The sequence below is a fragment of the Trichosurus vulpecula genome, chromosome 3 (assembly GCF_011100635.1).
Source record: "Trichosurus vulpecula isolate mTriVul1 chromosome 3, mTriVul1.pri, whole genome shotgun sequence".
Classification (NCBI taxonomy): Eukaryota; Metazoa; Chordata; class Mammalia; order Diprotodontia; family Phalangeridae; genus Trichosurus; species Trichosurus vulpecula.
Genome location: NC_050575.1, coordinates 434,855,440 through 434,876,068, shown reverse-complemented (window position 1 = coordinate 434,876,068; position 20,629 = coordinate 434,855,440). Strand labels below are relative to the sequence as shown.

The following is a 20,629-nucleotide window of genomic DNA, read 5'->3' as shown; positions in this document are numbered from 1 at the left end:
ATAGAAAGGAAGAGAGAAAAGATCTGTTCAGCCCTCTAAAACCACACGTCAGTCACGTCTGGTGTCATTCAGGACATGCTGAAACCAGCTCACACTAGCTTACCGGCATCAATTATTCAAGTCTAGGCCTGAGCTTTTACACCTTGGAACTCAGCAAATGCTCCCAATCAGGGCTTGACTTATTGTTCTGTTGATTGTCTAGACCAGGGGTGGGGACCCTGTGGCCTCGAGGCCACATGTGGCCTTCTAGGTCGTTCCGTGCAGACTTTAGACTGAGTCCAAGTTTTACAGAATAAATCTTTTTATTAAAGGGACTTGTTCTGTGATGTTTAGACTCAGTCACAGGGCTGCACTTGAGGACCTAGAGGGCCACATATGGCCTTTAGGCTGCAGGTTCCCCACCCCAGTCTAGACTTAAAAGCGTGATGGAGAAACCATTAACAATGCAGATAAAGGGGCAGGTAGGTGGTGAAGTGAGTAGAGCACCGACCCTGGAGTCAGGAGGACCTGAGTTTGAATCCAGCCTCAGACACTTGACGCATGTACTAGCTGTGTGACCTTGGGCAAGTCACTTAACCCCAATTGCCCTACCAAAAAAAACAAAAGCAAAACAAAAAAAAAACCAATGCAGATAAAAGTGTGGCATTCATAGAGTCTGTTGTTCCAGTCCCACCATAGGTCTCCCCACCTCCAACCTCCACAGAAAAGGGAAGGGCATGCATTCTCTAGGACTGTCCTTGGTCCTTACAATGACACAGAAAAATATTGACTCTTAGACCCAGAAAGGCCTTAGAATATACAATATCAAGACTGAAAGAGGCCTTAGAATACAGACTGTCAGATCAAGAAAGGGCCTGGGAATGTCAGGTCTGGGAAGGACCTTAGAACAGAATGTCCAAGCTAGGAGGGACCATAGAACATAACATGTCAGATTTAGGAGGGGCCTTAGCACACAGGATGTCAGATCTAAGAGAGATCAGAGAACACGTCAAGGCTGAAAGGGGTCTCGAAAGACAGAATGTTGGAGCTGAGCAGACATCTGTTACTTAATTTTACAAATGAGGAGACTCGAGGCTGAGAAGGAAGGGATTTTTCCAGGGTTGCACAATGGGTCAATGATGCAGGCCCAAAGCAGGGCAGGAGATCAATGCAGAACTTAGTGACATTTCTATTACTAAACCAGTCCCATTGCTGTGTATCAAACCACTGCATCCCCAAGTATTTGAGCGTCTTCTCAGGACTATTTCATCCTCCTCAGGCTGGCCTCCCTCCCCTTCCTTTTCCTAGGGCTCCTTCCTCACTCAGGGGTCTGGGGACTGTGGTTTTAGGGAAATCAGAGGCTCAGAGCCTAGCAGACATAGCAAGTTCTATCCAAAACCTATCCCATAATGTGTTCCCCCTCCCTGTGTTCCCCCCACCTTCTCTCCCCAGGTCAGCCAATCAACCCCCATAACCGAATCTACCCTGAGGAGATGATCCAGACAGGCATCTCACCCATCGACATCATGAACAGCATTGCCCGGGGCCAGAAGATCCCCATCTTCTCTGCAGCTGGACTCCCCCATAATGAGGTAAGAGGAGAAGAGCACGGTAGTGACACACAGCATGTCATGTCATGATGCCATTGTGGCTAGAGAGCTGGCCTGGAATCAGCAGTCGTTGCGATCAGAACTGACATTTACATGGCGCTTTAAGGTTTGTGAAGTGCTTCATGCCGCCTCATCGGACCCTCGCAATAACACACTGTAAAGTTGGGGTTATTATTTCCCCCATTTTACAGAGGGGGAAACTGAGGTGGGCAGCGGTAAAGGGACTTGCCCAGGGTCACACAGCTAGTAAGTGTCTGAGGCAGCATTTGAACTCAGATCTTGCTGACTCCAGGTCCAGCAGATACCCACTCTGCCACCTAAGCTTCACCTACTGTTTCTAAGGACCATTAGGGAACATCTAGTCCAAATACCTCAATGTACAGTTTAAAAAAAAACTGAAACTCAGAGAGGAAAAGCGACCTTCCCAAGATCAGAGACTTCGTATGTAGCAGAGCTAAGGTTTTGGGTCCTCAGCTAAAAGCCAGAGCTCATGCTCCCCTCCCCTGCCAGCAGCCGGGTGCCTTTCTTTGAGAGGAAAATGTCAACTTCCCCCAAGGCAGGATCCGTTCCATCCTTTGAGCATGCCTCAGTTTCTCCATCTGGTCATTTAATCATTCTTATTCCCCAAATACCAACCCACACGTACACACACACACATGCATGCACACATATGTGCACCCACATGCACATGCACATATATTTTATTGTTGTGTGGTTTATAATGCTTGGTTTCACTCTGAGCTTCAGTGTTCCCAGCAAAGATGAGGAGACATGATACAGAATATTGAAGGGGCTCTGAGCTCTCTAAAGTCTCCTAGGATGGAACACGGACTCCCCACATTCTGATGCTAATACTCCATCTTTCTCTGTCTGTCTCTTTCTCCCTCTCCCTCTCTTCCTTGTTTCTCTCTGTTTCTGTCCCTCTGTCTCTGTCTCTTTCTCTCTCTCTCTCCTTCCCTCCCTCCATCCCTCTTTCTGCTCCCTAATAGATCGCTGCACAGATTTGCCGCCAAGCAGGGCTGGTGAAAAAGTCCAAGGATGTTATTGATTATCATGAGGATAACTTTGCCATCGTGTTTGCAGCCATGGGGGTGAGCAAATCAGAAAGTGGGTCTGAGACTTTCATGGGGCAGGATGGGAGTGGGGGAGGCCAGATGGAGTCAGTGGGGAGGGAGGCTCTGTGATGGGTGGCTCCATCTTCTACGCCAGAGAGAAAAGGAAGAGGACAGAAGCTCTTGGAGGTCAGGGAAGTTAGCAGGGAAAGGCTTCCAGTATGGCCCAGGAAGATAAGAGAGGAGATAATTGTAGGCGGTCAGCTCAACCTGAGGGCTGGGGAAGCTTTGGGACTTCAGCCGTGGCTCTCAGCAGAACTGTAACTAAGGTGTGGCAACGGGGCTTCCAGGACAGTGAAGTTAGAGGCTATTGAGTTTAAAGTGGGCAGACAGCACTAGCGGTAGGTCCTTCGGCGGCACAGAAACCACAGAACTTGGTATCTAGGCAGCAGGAACAATTGGTAGGCCAGGGTGCCCTGGGAGACACTATAGCTCCAGCTCTCAGTTTAAGCACCAAGGCTTGGCTAAAGACCATAGGAGATAGCTGGGCAGGCATTGCCCTGCCCCCGCTTCACACACCCCACTATCCCAGCCACCCTTCTCACCTGCCAAACCCCACACCTGCTTCAAGGCTGGCTCAGCTACCCTCTGAGGAAGCCAGAGGAAAATGTCCATCCAGTGCCTGTCCTTCAGAAAGTCATCTTAGTTTAACAGTCCCATGCCATCCATCCAGTGGGGGTGGGGGAGCTGTTGTTTTTCTTGTCTCCACCTCACCTGTGACCTTCCCCACTCAATGACCAGGTAAACATGGAGACGGCTCGATTCTTCAAGTCTGACTTTGAGCAGAATGGCACCATGGGCAATGTCTGCCTGTTCCTGAACCTGGCCAACGACCCCACGTGAGCCCCCTAGCTCCTTGGAACCCTTTCTCCCACCCTGCACGCATGTATTAAAAGGCTCTGACTCTGAAGTCTCCTAGGATGGAATGTGGACTTCCCACATTCTGAAGCTCCCTGTCTCTCTTTCTTCTCTCTGTCTCTGTCTTTGTACTGTCTCTGTCTCTGTCTCTTTCTCTGTCTCTCTGTCTCTCTGTCTCTCTCTCTCTCTCTGTCTTGGTCCCCCTGTGTATGTGTGCGTGTGTGTGTGTGTGTGTGTGTGTGTGTGTGTGTGTGTGTGTGTGTGTTTCTTGGTCTCTCTCTATCTTTATCTCTCTCTGTGTCTGTCTGTCTGTCTATCTGTCTCAAAACTCACTCATTGAATGTCTCCTATGCTCTCAGCACCACAAAGGAATACAAAATTTAGAGAAGATGGGGTCCCTGCCATCCAGGAGCTAACAATCCCTTGACAGAAATAAGACCCACAATACAAAGTCAAGTTGAAAATGCCAGGAGGCATCTCATGAGGGTGTTAGCACTTTCCTCCGGAGGGAGGCTGGCAAGGGAAAGGTCACTTCCAAACGCAAGGCTTGGGCTATGACCTCTGGTTTCCAAGAGCATCATGAGCACCATGGAACCATAGCACGTACGTGCTGGAAGAAATCTTTGGGACCCTAGGTAGTGAGAGGGACTGAACTTAGGACTAAAGCCTCGACAAAGGGAACTCCCAGGTGAGGAAAGTCCCTCTGCTACTGCAGAGAAGCTCGTTGTCTCGGAGAGTTGCCCAGACCACTGGGAGAGAATGAGTCTTGCCCAGGGTCACCCGGTCTGCATGGGTGACCTTGGACCTGGGTCTTTCTGGGGCTGACGGTGGCTCTCCTTCCATGACATAACGCTGCCTCCAGGGATCATGGGATCACAGGTGGAGAGCTGGCAGGAACGTCAGAGGCCATCAAGCTCAAACCTCTCGTTTTACAGAAGATAAAAACGAGCCCCCCACCCCCCGGATCATCCAGCGAGTCAGGGCAAGGCTAGACTTGAGCCCAGTCTCGGGAGTGACTGTGACCTAGCGATGCTACCAGCACCTGAAGCAGCTCCCAGGTGGCATGATTGCTGGAGCACCCGAGTCAGCCCCTTAGTAACTGTGTGACCCTGGGCAAGTCACAGCCTCTCTACCTCAGCTTCCTTATCGATGAGATTCCACTCATAATATCATCCATTGTGCTACGTAGTAACAAGACTGAGGATCCAATGAGATCATATACAGAAAGCATTTTGTAAACCTTACAACACTGTATAAATGTGACTTGTCATTATTATCCAGAACTGTGAAATTTCCTTCTCTGATCACAATGTCCCGTCAACCAACCAATAAGCATTTATTAAGTGGGCCCTTGAATCAGGGAAACAGGTTCAAATCCATTCCCAGATACTTACTGTGTGACCCTGGGCAAGTCTGCTTCAGTGTCCTAAAATGATAACCTACTTCCCAGAGTTGCTATGAGAGTCAGAGGAGATCCTATGTGTAAAGTACTGAATGGTGCCTGGCACACAGTTGGCACCATCTAAATGCTGGGCTCCTTTCTCCCCTCCCTTCACAGTCAGACAAGACACTGCTTTCCACCTCTGAATACGTGTCTCCTTGTCCTTTGGACATTCTAGCCCTGCTGATCCCCAACCCTAGGTCACCCCCACTCTCCACCATCTATTGGTGAGAGGCAGTATGGTACAGAGGTTAGGGTGATGCGTGTGGAGGCAGCGGCAAGAACTGCTTTCCAGTCCTGGGGCTTGAGGGAAACCCCTGGGAAGCAGAGGAGTTTCCAGAGACTGGTGGTGCCACACAAGAGGGTGAAGGTCAATGGCCAGTCCCTGCAGCTACTGACCCTCCCCTCCTGGAGGTGGGCAGAGGATTCCCTGGCCTCAATAGCAGTGGTTTGTGCCCCTCTATCAGAAAATAGCAAACACATCTTATCTGCCCTCTAGGTGGACTCACGTCCATGTCCCTCTTCTCTAACACTCACTAGTTGTGTGACTATGAGCAAGTCACTGAGACTGTCCAAAGCCTCAGTTTTCTCATCTATAAAGTGGGGGCAGTGATACTCATAGCCCCAGCCTCACAGGGTTATTGTGAGACTGAAATGGAGCAATATGCCTAAAGTACGTCATAAGTTCCAGTTGTTATCACTCCCAAGGCCCTGAATGCTGCTGGAGCAAGCCAGAAAACCTCAGTGCCATGCTCCACTACAGATCCGTTTTTATCTCCAGTTCCAAACTCTTTCCTCCTCCCTCATCCTGCATTGGGAAGGCAAGAAAAACAAAGGCCATTACTAATACGTACAGTCATGCACAACAAATTCCTGCATTAGCCATGTCCAAGAAGAAGGGGGAAGGAGAAAAAGACAGAGAGAGAGGAGAGAATCTGCTTCAGCGTGTCCTGTGAGTGCCTCAGCTCCCTGTCTGGAGGGGCTTGCTTCATTGTGAGGAGGACGCTATATTTAACCTACTTCCCATTTCCCAGACTCCCTAGTTTGGGGGTTGGGGAAGGGGCGTGTCTGTACCGTCAAACTGACCTTTAGCCCACATGAGACATTCCATCATCAAGCTCCACGTCTTGACGCAGATGGTCCCCCATGGCTGCTGCATATTCCCCCCTCCTTTCTCCCCTCTTCCTACCTGCAGCCTTTCTTGGTTGCCCTGTATTCCTTTGGAGTAACCTAGAGAGTTACCATGGCAAAGTGGATAAAGCCAGCCCAGAACAAGGAACAGTGATGGCTAACGTGTGCATAGCACTTTAAAGTTTGTAAAAGGTTTGTGCACATACTTCATCCATCCTCGCAACAACCCTGGGAGGTAGGTGCCTCATTTTACAGATGAGGACACGGAAACAGACAGAGGTTAAGTGACTTGCCCAGGGTCACCCAGCTGGTAAGTGGGATTTGAACTCAGGTCTGCCTACCTCCAAGTCCAGCACTTACCTGCCCACCCAGGTTCAAGTCCCACTTTTGATAGCGATGGCTGTGTGACCCCAACCTCTCAATAGCTCAGGCAACTCACCAAGATTATGCGTTGCAGAGCAGGGGCTAGTTAGCATGGGTGGAAGGTATGTTGTCTACCAATGAAAACACATCCAAAAGAAAGCCCATCCATGCAGAAAAGCATTCCTTTGCAGCGTTGTATCCCCCCTTCTTAAAGGGTCAGTGTCTGTGTATCTTAAGCCTTAGCACTGTGCCGGGCACATAGTAGGTGCTTATTCTGTTCAATTGAATTGGAACTAAGGAGGTAACCTCACCCAGTTCTCGGATCTGAACTGCACATGCTCAGAAGCCCAGCTTAAACCTGAGTTCATTAGCTCCCTTCTCCATTCCTCATACCCCCAGGATTGAACGGATCATCACACCCCGCCTAGCCCTGACTACAGCTGAGTTCCTTGCCTATCAGTGTGAGAAGCATGTGTTAGTCATACTAACAGACATGAGCTCCTATGCAGAGGCTCTGAGAGAGGTGAGGCTGGGGACTAAGCGAGGGGGGAGGGGGCAGGGCAAGGGCATGAGGGGGATGGGGGGGAACAGTAGGAAGGCACCATTCCAATCCCTCCTTGGATCCAGAAGAAGAGACAGCTGGTGGACCACAACTCCTCTGATGAATTTTTCAATCCCTGGTTCTCTTTCTGCTTTTCTGTTGTATCTGCCTTGGTCTATCTCTCTTCCTGCCTCTCTATTGCTACTTCTGTCTCTTGTCTGTCTCCATTTATTCCCATGTCTGCTTTGTCTCCGGGTGACTCTCTCTGAGTCTCTGTCTCTCTCCCTGATGCTGGTGGCGGGCACACCTAGGTCTCAGCTGCCAGGGAGGAGGTACCTGGCCGGCGTGGTTTCCCTGGGTACATGTACACAGATCTGGCCACCATCTATGAGCGGGCAGGCCGAGTGGAAGGCCGGGCAGGTTCCATCACACAGATCCCCATTCTCACGATGCCCAATGACGGTGAGGACTCCCCTGCAGGCTTCCTCCCCACCCCTAACAACTTCCCTTGCCATCTCTCCCCTTGCTTCAGTCCCATCCCTGACTCCTACCCAGAGTCAGATATCTCCAAGGCAGCCAGAATGCCTGAGAGTCTATATGACCACTGACAAGTCCCTTAACCACTCTGTGCCTTGGTTTTCCTATTTGTAAAATGAAGAGGGTTGGACTAGGTGTCTTCTAAAGTTCCTTTCAACTCTAATAAATCTATAATCCTTTGATATTCATTGGAGAGGACGTGGTTTCTTGGCATGATGGAAAGAACTTGGTTCCCAGTCCCACTCAAGTCCAAACTCTCTACTCCAGATATCACCCACCCCATCCCTGACCTGACTGGCTTCATTACGGAGGGACAGATCTACGTGGACAGACAACTGCACAACAGACAGGTACCGCCAGTGTCCCTCCCCTTCACTTTCTTCCTGCTCAATGGCGCTTTCTCTCCCAGCCCAGATCTATGGTCTTTGAACCACTCAAAGGGATAACTACAAGCAGAGGTCTCATTTCCTTAGTCGGCTAAGAGAACGGATATAGTCATAAGGAAGATTTGACACTCCCTCCTTTTACAAGTGGGGAAACCAAGGCCAAGATGAGTAATCACAGTTAGTAAATGGCAGAGTTGGGATTCAAACCCAGGGCCTCTGGCTTCAAATTCAGCACTCCCTCCACTACTGAAAATGGTCTCCTTCCAGCTCCCCAAAACATCAGTGTGCTCTAATGGCCTAGCATTTAGAAATAAGGCCGGGTTTCCTTCCTCTTTTCATTCACCTTCCCTATCTCAGCCTGATTAGAAAAAGGGAATGATGAGGCCAAAAAAAAAAAATAAGCCACTCATAATCTGTCCAGTTGGTTCTTATCTTTCACCCATGGGGAGAAGGCATTCCTGGAGCTATCAGCCAGTCAATAAGCATTTATTAAGCACTGACTGTGTACCACATGCTGTGCTAAGCTCTGGAGAGAAAAAAAAAAAGGCAAAACCAGAGTCAGGTTCGAGGCACTCCCCTCTTCTAAAGGGGAGATGGTGTGCCAACCACTCTGTACACACAGGGTATATCCAGAGTGATCAGAGAAGGCACCAGCAGCAGCATCCCCAGATCTAGAGAGGACCCTGGAGGGTGGCCACTGCTCATTGGCCCACTACCCTTTCTGCCCTCCCCTAACTCCTGTTATCCCTTTCTACTCCCTCAGATCTACCCTCCCATCAACGTGCTTCCCTCCCTCTCCCGTCTGATGAAGTCGGCCATTGGGGAGGGCATGACGAGGAAGGACCATGGTGACGTCTCAAACCAGCTGGTAAGGAAAGGACGCAGGGGAGCAGACCAAGCGCGGAGTCGCTGATTGTGCCATTTCAAAGTGTGGGGAACTCAGCTCCGCTGCCTGTCCCAAGGCTGGATGCCCCTTTCCAAAGTCACCCATTTGTTTAGGGTGTGGAGCTGACCTTTCACTGATGGCTTCTTCCTCTGAGATCTCACTTCTTAAAGGCTGCACCAGCACAACACAAGCTGGACAAGCTTCTAATACTGACCTGGAGAAAATACCTTGTGTCCAAGCATCAGCCCAGCTAACTTCAGAGAGTCTCCTCAGGGGCAGTGAGGTGGTGGAGGGGAGAGTCCAAGACCTAATTAGAGCCAGGAAGACCTGAGTTCAAATCCCGCCTCAGACACTTACTAGCTGTGTAACCCTGGGCAAGTCACTTACCTTCTGTGTGCCTTGGTTCCCTTATCTGTAACATGGGGATGGTTATAGTACCTACTTCACAAAATAGTTTCAAGGGCAAAATGAGATAGTATTTATACAACTCTTAGCACATAGTAGGCACTTTATAAATGCTTGTTAAAAATCTTCAAATCACCAGATTAGCCAATAGGGGAATGACATTTTTGGCCAAACTGCTGCTTTTAGATCATCTGCTAAGCTATAAAAGAGCTGCAATCTAGCTCAGTGGAGGTACTACCCACACAGTGATTTTTTTCACAGATTCATTAAGTACTAGAAGCCTGGGACTAACAAGGGCAAGACTGATCCCGGATTCTTACCCTGAGCTCCCTGGACTTGTTTCGTCAATATTTTAGCATGTCATATTTCAACATAATTGGTTTCTCTTGTAATCCTCTGTATTTTATGCATTTAAAAACATTATTCCAAAAAGAGAAGGCTGCCAGAGGGGTCTATGACTGAAAAAGGATGAAGTGGTGTATCTGACCCCTTCAGTCTTCTCAGAGGTGTGCCACAGTGTTCATAGATGGGACTGGGTAAGAGTATCAACAGGGGCAGCTAGGTGAATCGTGGATAGAGCCCCAGACACTTACTAGCTGTGTGACCCTGGGCAAGTCACTTTACCCTGTTTGCCTCAGTTTCCTCACCTGTAAAATAAGCTGCAGAAGGAGATGGCAAATCATTCCAGTACCTTTGCCAAGAAAATCCCAAATGGGGTCATGAAGAGTCGGACACAACTGAACAACAAAGAGTTTGGACAATTCAGTGAAGCCCAGCCCCCTTTCTCAAGCCATAACTCAGAGCCCATGTTCTACCCTAATGTTAGAAAGACTTGATATTTCACCAGAGTGGGCATTCCCTCCACTGAGCCAATCCTGAATTCTCCACAATTTAACAAATTGAGCCCGTTGGTGGTCAGCTGCCTGTGGAACTTAACAAGGCAAGGAATGGGGTGACAGACCCCCAGACTGGATGAGAAGCCTATTCTATTGAATTGTATCTGCTGATATTTGTGCTTTACTGGCATAGATTTTGAAGCCCCAGGGTGACCCCACCACCACCATCACCACAATGAGGTTTCAGAGGAAATGGAGCCATGTCCTATGTGTTACTTATGTGCCCCTTTTCATATGAAGAGGAAAACTACCAGGCCTGTAATTTCACTGGTCTAAGGAACTCCCATGTGAACAAACTCACCGTACCAGTGCCCATCAGCATCTCCTCTGCAACCCACAGTCTAAGACAGTTGCCTAGAGCACTGAGAGGCTGTAACCTGTCCAGGGGCACACAGCCAGTATGTGTCAGGAACATGACTTAAACCCAGGTCTTCCGTCTTTGAGGCCAGCTGTCCACCTCCTCCTCCATACTCAGTGTTTCTCATTTGAAATGATTTCTTTTTTAAGGAACTAGGTTTGATTAGCAGCTTTGCTTCTTAGTATCTGTGTGAGCATAGGCAAGTCACTTCCCCTTTAGGTCAATTCCATGCCCACCCTCAGGCAGAATGAGTGCATCTATAGAGATAGATCTCTCTTTTCTTTTTTTAAAGTTTGATTGATGCTCTTTTTTTAAAAAAAAATCACTATCTCTTCCCCATAACTAGCCCCAAATAGAACCTTCTAACACTTGTTTGGTTAAGTTCAACAAACCAACAAATTGGCCGTGTCTGCAGATGTAGGAGTCACGCACCCCACACCTAGAATCTACCACCACTCTATCAGGAAGTGAGAAGCATAGCTCCTGTTGTCATAGGTCACTAAACTGATGAGTTCTGAAGTCTTTCAGAGGCGTTTTCTTTTCTTTTATCATCGTCGTCCTTTTCCCTGGTTCTGCTCACTTCGTTCTGCATCAGTTCTTATAAGTCTTCTCAAGTTTCTCTGAATTTTTCATATCCAGCCTTTTCTGAAATTATTTCCAACTCTAAATCAATGATTCTGTGACTAGTATAGTACTTGCTGCCCCCACACAGGGGCCCATCAAAAAATAACATCGCAGGTTCACTATCTGCTCACAAGCCCACCAATGTATTTTCCTTTTACCAGCCAACTATATGCCACATTAGTTCAAAGCAAAAGACATTTAATCAAACAATATAGTAAATTCAGTGTCAAGAAAATATACCCTGCACAATGTCCACATGGTGTCTCTCCCCACATTACCAATGGAGGAAGGCACATATGCAGAGTACATACATTGCCAGGGAATATGCATGGAAGGTATTTACATGAGCACCTGTGTCCTGGGAATAGATAGAGAGGGCACACACCTGGGTAGCGTATCAGTGCGTGGAGCCTCATGCTAATTGACTTACTGACTGACTGATGGGCTCTTGCCGGGAATGCATGCATCCGGGATACCTCCATGGAGAACACATACATAAGCACATGCATGGCTTAGGGCACGTGGAAGGCTGGGCCAACTCACCTCCAACTCCAGCTGTGAGACCTTGATTGACATGATAGAATGGAAGGGAAAGGCAGTACAATGCAATGGAAAGATTCCCAGAACACAAAGTCAGGGGACTTGGGTTTGAGTCCTGTTCTGATGCTTAGTCACTGTGTAAGCTTGGGCATGACCATAAGTGTTCATTGACTGACTGACCTCTCAGAACTTCAGTTTCATCATCTGTAAACTCAGGATAACGATTAACTTAGATTACCTACCTCGGAGCTTCTCTGGGAAGTCTCTGTCCAAGGTGGAGTACTTCTTGGCCTTTTCTCATCCCCCCAGGGCTTAGCACAACTTAAATACTTAAATGCTTGTGTGACTATGAGCTGTTCTTATTCTCCCGGCCTCAACTTTTCCACCTGAAAATTCAAGGGAGCTGGGCTAGATCAGCCAGGATCATCGACTTAGAGCTGGAAGGATCCTTAGATGTCATTTAACAGAGTAGACTCAGAGAAGTTGTGACTGACCCAGGGTCATACAAGCTAGTAAGTGAGGCAGGATTTGAACCCAGGTTTCCCTGACTGCACAACATGGCTCTAAGGTTCTTTCCAGCTCCCAATCCTGTGATTAGCTGACTTCTGAGAGTAGTCCAAATTCTGTGAAACCCAAGGTGAGGTAACAGGTGTTGGGAAAGGGGAGGGAGGAGAGCCAAAGCACTAAAGCCAGGGTCCAGGCCTCAAGTTGCCCTGGGTTGGCCTCCCTAAAAGGCTGGGGCCCAGGCCCCAAGCCCCATCCGTCTGTTCCCTCCCTACAGTATGCTTGCTACGCCATTGGAAAGGACGTTCAGGCCATGAAGGCAGTGGTGGGGGAGGAGGCCTTGACCTCAGAAGACCTTCTGTACCTTGAGTTTCTGCAGAAGTTTGAGAAGAATTTCATCAACCAGGGTAGGAGGATGTGGGGGGCAGAGGGGTCCCATGGAAGAATTGAGCAAGAGGAGAGGGAGCATCTGTCCGAGTCTGTGTCAGCCCCTTTCTTGGTTTCTCCTCCTCTTCCTCAGGCCCCTATGAAAACCGAAGCGTATTTGAGTCCCTGGACCTTGGCTGGCAGCTGCTGCGCATCTTCCCCAAAGAGATGCTCAAACGGATCCCCCAGAGCGTCATAGAAGAGTTCTACCCTCGAGAGACCTTGCATCAGGCCCTGCCCCCAAGCCCAGGCCCCACTGACACCTCTGATGCCTCTGACTCCATGCTCTAAGGCTGCCCCTGGATCCCACCCTCAGCAATAACACCTCAGTGGGCCATGCCTTATGCCCAAGCCCCACTCCCTCCACTGACCTCTCCCTAGCCCTAGTTCTGGGGCCTCTGATCTGCTCTGGTCCCACCCCAGGCACTCCCACCACCCAATCTGAACTCCATCTGCATCTCCCTCCAGCCAAACGCTTTGGGGGTAGCTCTGCCCCTAGACTTCTGTCCCCCCTCCCCTCCATCACTTCACCTCCCCTCCTTCTGACAAATAAGGAAAGCTCAAGCCCTACCCTAGATCCTTCCCCAGAGGCCAAGTTTCTCCATCATTTCCCTTGGATACTAGCAGGGAGGGAGAAATGAAGAAGAAAGAAATGGGAGAAGAGCTCCCTACCCTGCCAATGCCAGCTACTATCTTCTATTAAAAATCCTATTGCTTGAGAAGAGTACACAGGTGTGCGTGGCTTGGCAAATCACTCAATAAGCATTTAGTAATTGCCTCCTAAATACCAGTCATTGGGCTTAGTGCTGGGGATACAAAAAGAGGGAAAAAACAGGCCCAGGCCTCAAGAAGCTTACAATCTAATGGGAGAAATAACATGCAAACAAACATATACCCCTAACTGTTTGGCAGGGTTCTAGTGCTCACTTGCATCTGAATCTTAGACCACTCACAAATCCTAATTCTCTACCAGTTCCAGATCCCCCCTGGCCACCCCTTTCCCTGATTTGGGGAAAATGAAAGTGTAAGTTAAGGGGTGGGGGTGGGGGTGGAAGGGGAAGTAGTTAGAAGAAAATAAAGGGAGTCATTAAATGCTAGAGGTGTCTCTCCAGGCAAGGACATTTCCTTTATTTTCACTGAAGAAGTTACTGAGCACCTGCAGTATTCAGTCATTGCATCGCAGCACGGAATCGACTGGGTTCTCCAAAGTCTGGGCCATCAGGGCCCAAGGTCTCCAAGACCTACCATTACTCCAAGTAACAACTTCCATTAATGTAAAGGTTCTTTCTGATGTCTCCAATGCCTTCCTCAAGTTTTCTTCCTTCCCTTCCCACCACCATTTCTCTTCTCTTTGAAAGTTGGGAACAGGTAAACGAACCTGTTCGTTGTAGGATTGCCAAAGTAGATGGAGAAATTTTATATAGGTGCTGTAGGAACCAGCTTCTATATTTATTTTATAAGAAATTATGTTAGGAAAAATTAGAAACTGCTTGTACTGGATTACTTCAACACCTTGTTTTTGTTGCCTTTGTTTCTAAATCTTCTAATAAGCTCTTTTTTCTCACCTCCCTTGGAGTCCGATTTAACATCTATCAGATATCAATTTTGGAAGCAGGAAAAGCTGATGAGACACAACTTACATCAGAGATGAAACTTTTTCCATACACGAGGAGAAAGGAAAATAGCTATTTTTGCTGCTGTTATCCTACAAGCTGGCCTCCCCACTTGTGTTTCATGCAGGCTGGGTCACCAGTGGAACAAGATTTAAAAACTCCACAGAGAGACATAAGAGCATCTTTTACAGAGGGAACCGCTGAGAGAATAAGTAGCCATATTCTTAGCCCCATCACACACAGTCCAGTTATTTGTGACTCTAAATGAGGCTCAAATTGGGTAAGTTTTGAGTGCGGTATGTCTTTGTTCCTCCTGTGAGGCCACTGTGTGATTGCAGATTCACATATTTAGAAAGCATTTGCTAAGAAGATGAGGGTTACCTCTGCTACCCCCAACAAGCCCATGTGAACCCCCAAACTCAGGACATTGGACATACCTGCCCCAGGGAAGGGTGCCCATTCCTACATTATAATAATGTATAATAATATCCTTATAATAAGGATACCCAAAAATGGCAGCTGATGACATCTTCAGACTATTTTGTAATCAATCTTAAACTCTGGATTAACATCTAAACTATTACGGCAAAGAAGGGGGCAGCAGACCCTGACAATCAGGGGAAAGCGACTTTTACTCTTCCATAATAGCGGATCAGAGAGGTTTGTTTGAGGTCGGGTTGGAACAGTTGGTACTTCCGTATCCCTAACTGATGCTTAATGGAAAATTCCCTCAACGCAGGATTCTGGGAAGTCTAGATCTCCAGAAGTGAAAATTCTCTGAACACAGGATCCTGAGAAGTCTAGATCTCCAGAAGTGAAGGTGTGAATTACTCTTCTGGGGAAAGGGCTTTTCCTACAGAGTTAATCTTCAGAGAGAGAGAGAGAGGATGAGGTAGAAGTAATGGTTCCCCCTGGGGAATTTTCAATGCCATAAATGTCCCTATAATTAATTATAGAAATAGCTACTGTAATCTTTACTCTCTCAATGCTCATTTAATCCTCTCTCAGCCCACTGGAAGAAAGAGTTAATTTCCTTGGATTTTATGCTGTGATGAGTCGAGCAAGGACGGTGGCTGTACCGGTGCCGTCTCATTCTTCGGTGACTCTGTGAGAAGTGTTGCTGCTAATTCCCTGGTGGTTGGGGGGTGGAGCGGGTAATGTTCATCTTTTCACACCTCTAACTTTGCCTTTTGAGATAACATAGGTGTTCACACTGACAAAACTGGATTTGTGGGTGTTGCGACTGTTACAGGACGATAAAGAGGAGAGCTCACAGCACAACTCACCATGGCCATTTTCAGATGTTGATGGTAGATGATTCTTCTAGATTGAATGGGATGGGAAACGTCTATGGTGTGCAGCTCAGTAATGACTGGTGGGAAATACTGAAATGCATGGACACCACCAACCTATACCAGGTAGAGGTAGGAGAAGAGGAGGAAGAGAACTCTGATTGACCCTAGAAGTCTCTGGGCCAACACACTCAGATCAAGAGGGAAGAAGCTTCACCGCGGGCCCTGTTCCGTAGTCATTATTTGGAAATGTGGAGATTCTGGCACTTGTGTTCGTATCAATTCACTTGTGTCTTGCAATCTGGGAAACCGACCCCTCCATTCAGCTTTTTAACACTTGTGTGTCTGTTGGGTCCTATTGGTCTTCCCACGGTGGGCCTCCCCTTCAGTACAAACTTATACACAAAATGCACATCCTGAGGACTAATCCCCTGGAGCTATTCTTGGATCAGGCAGGGGACAGCCAGCAGGCTCAAAACTAGGTGGCATGCCTTACAGGTCAATAAATGTAGCTAGAGATTTGATGGCATTTTTGCCATCTATTCACAACATGTTTGTCCTATGCTGCAGGTATGGAACTATCAGAAAGCAAGAATGGGACTGAGAGGTCTAACAGATGATCAGTGAAGCCAGTGGAATGATATCAATTAAAAAGGCTGAGCCTTTGGGGGAAAAAATCTGGTAATGAGTATCTCAAAACAGATCATTTTAGCAGATGAGTGGAGTGGGGAGAGTGGTGAGGCAGGCTGATCCATCTGCAGTGCTGTAATGGTCCTGTTGTGAGGGTCTGCACCAGGCTGGCAGTTGTAGATGCCAGAATGTTGTGTCCAGTTTGGGCCCCACGGTTTAAGAAGGATATTGATAAGCTGGAGAGTGTCCACAGGTCAACCAGGATAGTAAAGGGCCTCGAGTCCATGACATATAGCAGGTTTACAGAGCTGGAAGAAATGGTATCTCCCACCATAACATATAGCAGGTCCCAGAGACTGAGACAGAGCCGGAAGGAATGGTATCTCCCACCATCCCTAAGGCACAGAGGACAGCGGCAGTGGTCAGGACACCACAAGGGAGGAGGAAGGGCAGTTCACTAAGGAACAAAGACATGCACCGAATGTACTGAAACTCTGGGAGCAAGGTAGGGAGAAGCTAGGATCATGACACTCCTTGGGGTCTGTCCAGTCTCTCCAAGTCAGGATCACAGGCCTGACAAGGTCCCCAAAATATAGTTCGGGTGAGGCTCCAGCACAGGAAGGCCCTGAACCCCACAAACTTCCCTCAGTGACCAGGGACCCAAGCCTGTCTTTTACCTTCCCCGCTTTTATTTGGACCAGACCTAGGATTCTAATAGTACAGGGAGCCCCAATGAGGGTCTTTCTGACTAGGGAAGAAAATGATAATGATGCTAAAAAGAAAAAGGAAAGAATATTAATTAAATATTTTAAAATGTAAAGCATAGAGCAGAAGGTGCTGCTCTAACAGTGCAAACAGGGCAGTGTTAGTACTCCATGCCAAATCAAAAAAACAAGTCATATATATAAAGAGGATTTATATTTGACCTACAATGCTCTTGTTCTGTTCTATGTATATGGAAACATTCAAGTCTGTTATTAGTCAAGTTGGCCTTTTTTTAAAAAGTAAAGATCCTGAATCCTAGAGATAGAAAGTGATGGGACTTGGCCAAGATCACACCACTTATAAACCGAGTTGAGATTTGAATCCAGGTCCTCAGTTCCAAATCCAGGGTTCTTTTCACTGTACCTAAGCCCTGTGGGTCCTACCCACAAATCAGGAGCAGTCTCATTTCCCGTTTATGCCTCAGTTTCTCTGGCTGGTGACTGGGCCTCATTATAAGCCAATAGCCAAACCTCACAGACCCACACACTTGGTTGTTATGTTACTTCAAGCCTTTGGACCACAGTCTCCAAAGCAGCATCCTGGAAGTGGCCTCAGATCTATGGATTCATAAGGGAGGTTTTATTTCTCTATCTCTATCTCTGTCTCTGTCTCTCTCACACACACATACATACATACACACAAACACACACACACACACACACACACACACACACATGCACACCCCTGCCTTAGAGTCCACTCAGGAACAGCTCCCAGGTGGGGCGGTGTGAATAAGTCCCAGGATATGAAAGATCACTGTGCTAGGGACTTTCCCATGGGGTTTGCCACCTTGGGGAAGTGAGCAAGTCTGAAAGTGGATCTGAGACTTAGAAGGAATGGGGGTGAGGGAGGAACTGGGGCCCCAGCAGCTTCTGGAGAAGGAAGGTCAGAGACAGTAAGGTCTGTGACACCGTCCCACAGCCTCAAAATCACAGAACCACAGAACTTCATAGCTGTAAGAAGCTCTGTCAGTGAACAATCCAATCCCCTAAATTTACAGAGAAGGAAACTGAGGCCCAGAGAGCGTCAGTGCAACCCAGGTCTTAGAAATGAGCCGCCTTATGTTTTAGCATCATTTGAAACTGCTCCAAAACTCAGGACTCTGAAACTCCTCCTCAGATCAGTCTCCTGTCCTTCCATCTCCCCTAAACAAGTCCTGGCTTCTAAAGCTACTCTAAGTCCTTCCTGTTTCCCTGGTCCATCCCTTACTTTCTTCCTTTCAAAATGTTCACCCTCTAGTTAAGCAATTCAGCGAAGTAGTGCCACCCCCCTTGACATGATGCCCCCTTGTCCTTTGGAAGTTACAACTGCACCAGCCTCCAACCTGGGTCACCCCCACTATCCATCTTCCAACGCACAGCCTCCAACTGCTGCCAGAGGATGGCAGGAAACCATGCTAAGGGATGTCACCTTCCTGTGATCTGGCATCTCCTGGTCAGACAGCAATCTTCTCTCCAGATTCATCATGCCCCTTCCAGTTGCTCCTTCAAAGACAGTGAGACCCAGAAGCAAACATCTGCCTAATTTACCTTAGTTCAAAGAAGACCCACATTCCTATTATTTAGTCTCTCTAGGCCTTCATAACTGCTCTATAAAATAAAGGTGTGGGACCAGATGGCCTGGAAGGGCCCTTCCACTTGAAACTAGAATCCCTTGATTCTGGGGGATGTCCCAAGCTGGGAACCTCTCTTTCCTTAGAATCTTTTTAAAATTTATTTCTTTTTTATTACCAACTTACTAAGCCTCAACAAATATGATCATTTCAATATACACAAAAAATTCAAAAGGGGACTTTAAATGAAATTTCTGTTATGTACAGTTTGTTTTTTTCTGCTGTATACAGTTTAGTGGAGGTTTGGGGGGGCATAGTTCAAATTTTATGTGGCAGTTTTACCACTGTCCAGATTATCTGTATCCTTGTCGAAACTTCCTTCTGTTTTCCTCGACTTATTTTTAATGATTCATTGGACTCTCTTTTCTTTCTTCTCTTCCTTTCCTCTTGGTATCAATGTCCCCCTCACTACCAATACCCCCACATTTCCTCCCAACTCTTCTCCCCACCCTCCAAGACAGAAAAGCCTTTACCTTGTAACAAAAACTGGAATCACAACACACAAAAATCTACACATTGACAGTATCTGAAAATACTGGATGTCTCATTCTGCAGGCCTACTCCATAGCTCTTCCAAAGGAGGCAGGTTCTCAGTCTTCTGGGGTCATGTTTGGTCACTGCCTTCCTCACAGGTCTTAAGTCTTTCACGGTTACTTTTTTTTTATATTGTTGTCAGTGTTGCTGCTGCTGTTGATTGTTTTCAATTGTGTCCAACTCTTTGTGACCCCATTTGGGGTTTTCCTGGCAAAGATACGGCCATTTCCTTCTCCAGCTCCTTTTACAGGTGAGGAAACTGAGGCAAACAGGGTTAAGTGACTTGCCCAGGGTCACGTAGCTACAAGCATCTGAAGCTGGATTTGAATTCAGGGAAATGAGTCTTCCTGACTCCAGGCCTGCTGCAGAAACTGCCCGTGGTCGTAGTCACCGTTTAAACTGTTCTCTCGATTCTGCTCACTTCACGCTGCATCAGTTCATGCAATTCTTTCCAAGTTTCTCTGAATCTCTCTTTTGTCACTTCCATTACATTCATACAATATGATTTGCTCACCCATTCCTCAATGGTGGGGCACCCTACCCTCCCTTCATTTCACAAAAAGAGTGTTGCTATGAATACGTTTTTACCTATGGGTCCTTTTGTACTTTTCTTTGTCTCTTCAAGGGTATATACCTCCTAGTAGTATTGGTGTATCAAAGAGTACACAATCCAAGCGACCTTTGGGGTATAATCTCAAACCCTTTTCCAGAATGGTTGTGCCAACCCGCAGTTGAACCAACAACCCATTGGAACACCTTTCCTCCCTTCTCCCCTCCAACAGCTGCCATTTTTTCTTTTGTCATTTTCCCCAATCTGACGGGTGGGTGGAGGAATTTTAGAATTGCTTTAATTTATAGTTCTCTTATTGCTGAGCGATTTGAAGCACTTTTTTCATATGATTGTTGATAGCTTCAATTTCTTCCCTTATGGTTTTCCATTCTTCCATCTCATTCCTTCCTGGCTCCCTCTACTACCTAGCTCTTTCTGTCATCTATCTTCAGTCTCTCCCTATCTAATAACTCTCTCCCAACCTCAGTCTGCCCCAGTAGGCTCTTTCCCAGCTGCCCAAGTTAGCAAAGGGGCTGATCTGCCAAGAAACTAATTTATATTGTAATAAACTTCACATTTTCCAGCTCCTAGATTCACTTTTGGGTTGTTGCAGAAGGTTCTAATGCCAGCACTCTCTTAGTTCAGCTTCAGTGTTGAGACAACATGGGGCACTCAGAGTCGGTGAATAGTTAACCAAAGGAGGTTTACTTTGCCCTAACACAACAAGGATATTTGACAAGGATACCATGGCACTTAGCTGTTCTTCTACACACTCCCTGGTCATAAGGGCAGGAGGGTGAAGGGTATGGTGAGTCACATGTTCCAGGTCCAGGAGGCCCCAACTACCCATGTTCGGGACTTTCTGTGCCAGTTAGTGACCACCAGGAAGCTAAACTGAGGGGGCCAATCAGGTCATAGGGACAGCTTTGTCTCCTTTTAAGGAAAACTAATCCTGACCAGAGGAGGATGGGTTGGGGCTGTTGTGAATGGGTGGAAATGTGGTTAAATTTAAGTCCTATCACAATTACGTTTTTTA

The 20,629-nt window shown here is 47.4% G+C and overlaps 1 protein-coding gene across 1 annotated transcript in view; it reads left to right on the top strand.

Moving 5' to 3' along the window:
- ATP6V1B1 (ATPase H+ transporting V1 subunit B1) overlaps nt 1–13,324 on the top strand; it is a 39,474-nt gene extending 26,150 nt beyond the window's left edge. Inside the window, exons 6-14 of the mRNA XM_036750966.1 lie at nt 1,432–1,571; nt 2,579–2,680; nt 3,443–3,540; nt 6,894–7,017; nt 7,347–7,497; nt 7,840–7,922; nt 8,722–8,826; nt 12,449–12,578; nt 12,692–13,324. Coding sequence (XP_036606861.1) covers nt 1,432–1,571; nt 2,579–2,680; nt 3,443–3,540; nt 6,894–7,017; nt 7,347–7,497; nt 7,840–7,922; nt 8,722–8,826; nt 12,449–12,578; nt 12,692–12,888 — 1,130 coding nt within the window. The 3' untranslated portion in view covers nt 12,889–13,324. The remainder of the gene's footprint in view (nt 1–1,431; nt 1,572–2,578; nt 2,681–3,442; nt 3,541–6,893; nt 7,018–7,346; nt 7,498–7,839; nt 7,923–8,721; nt 8,827–12,448; nt 12,579–12,691) is intronic.
- The last annotated feature ends 7,305 nt before the right edge of the window (nt 13,325–20,629 follow it).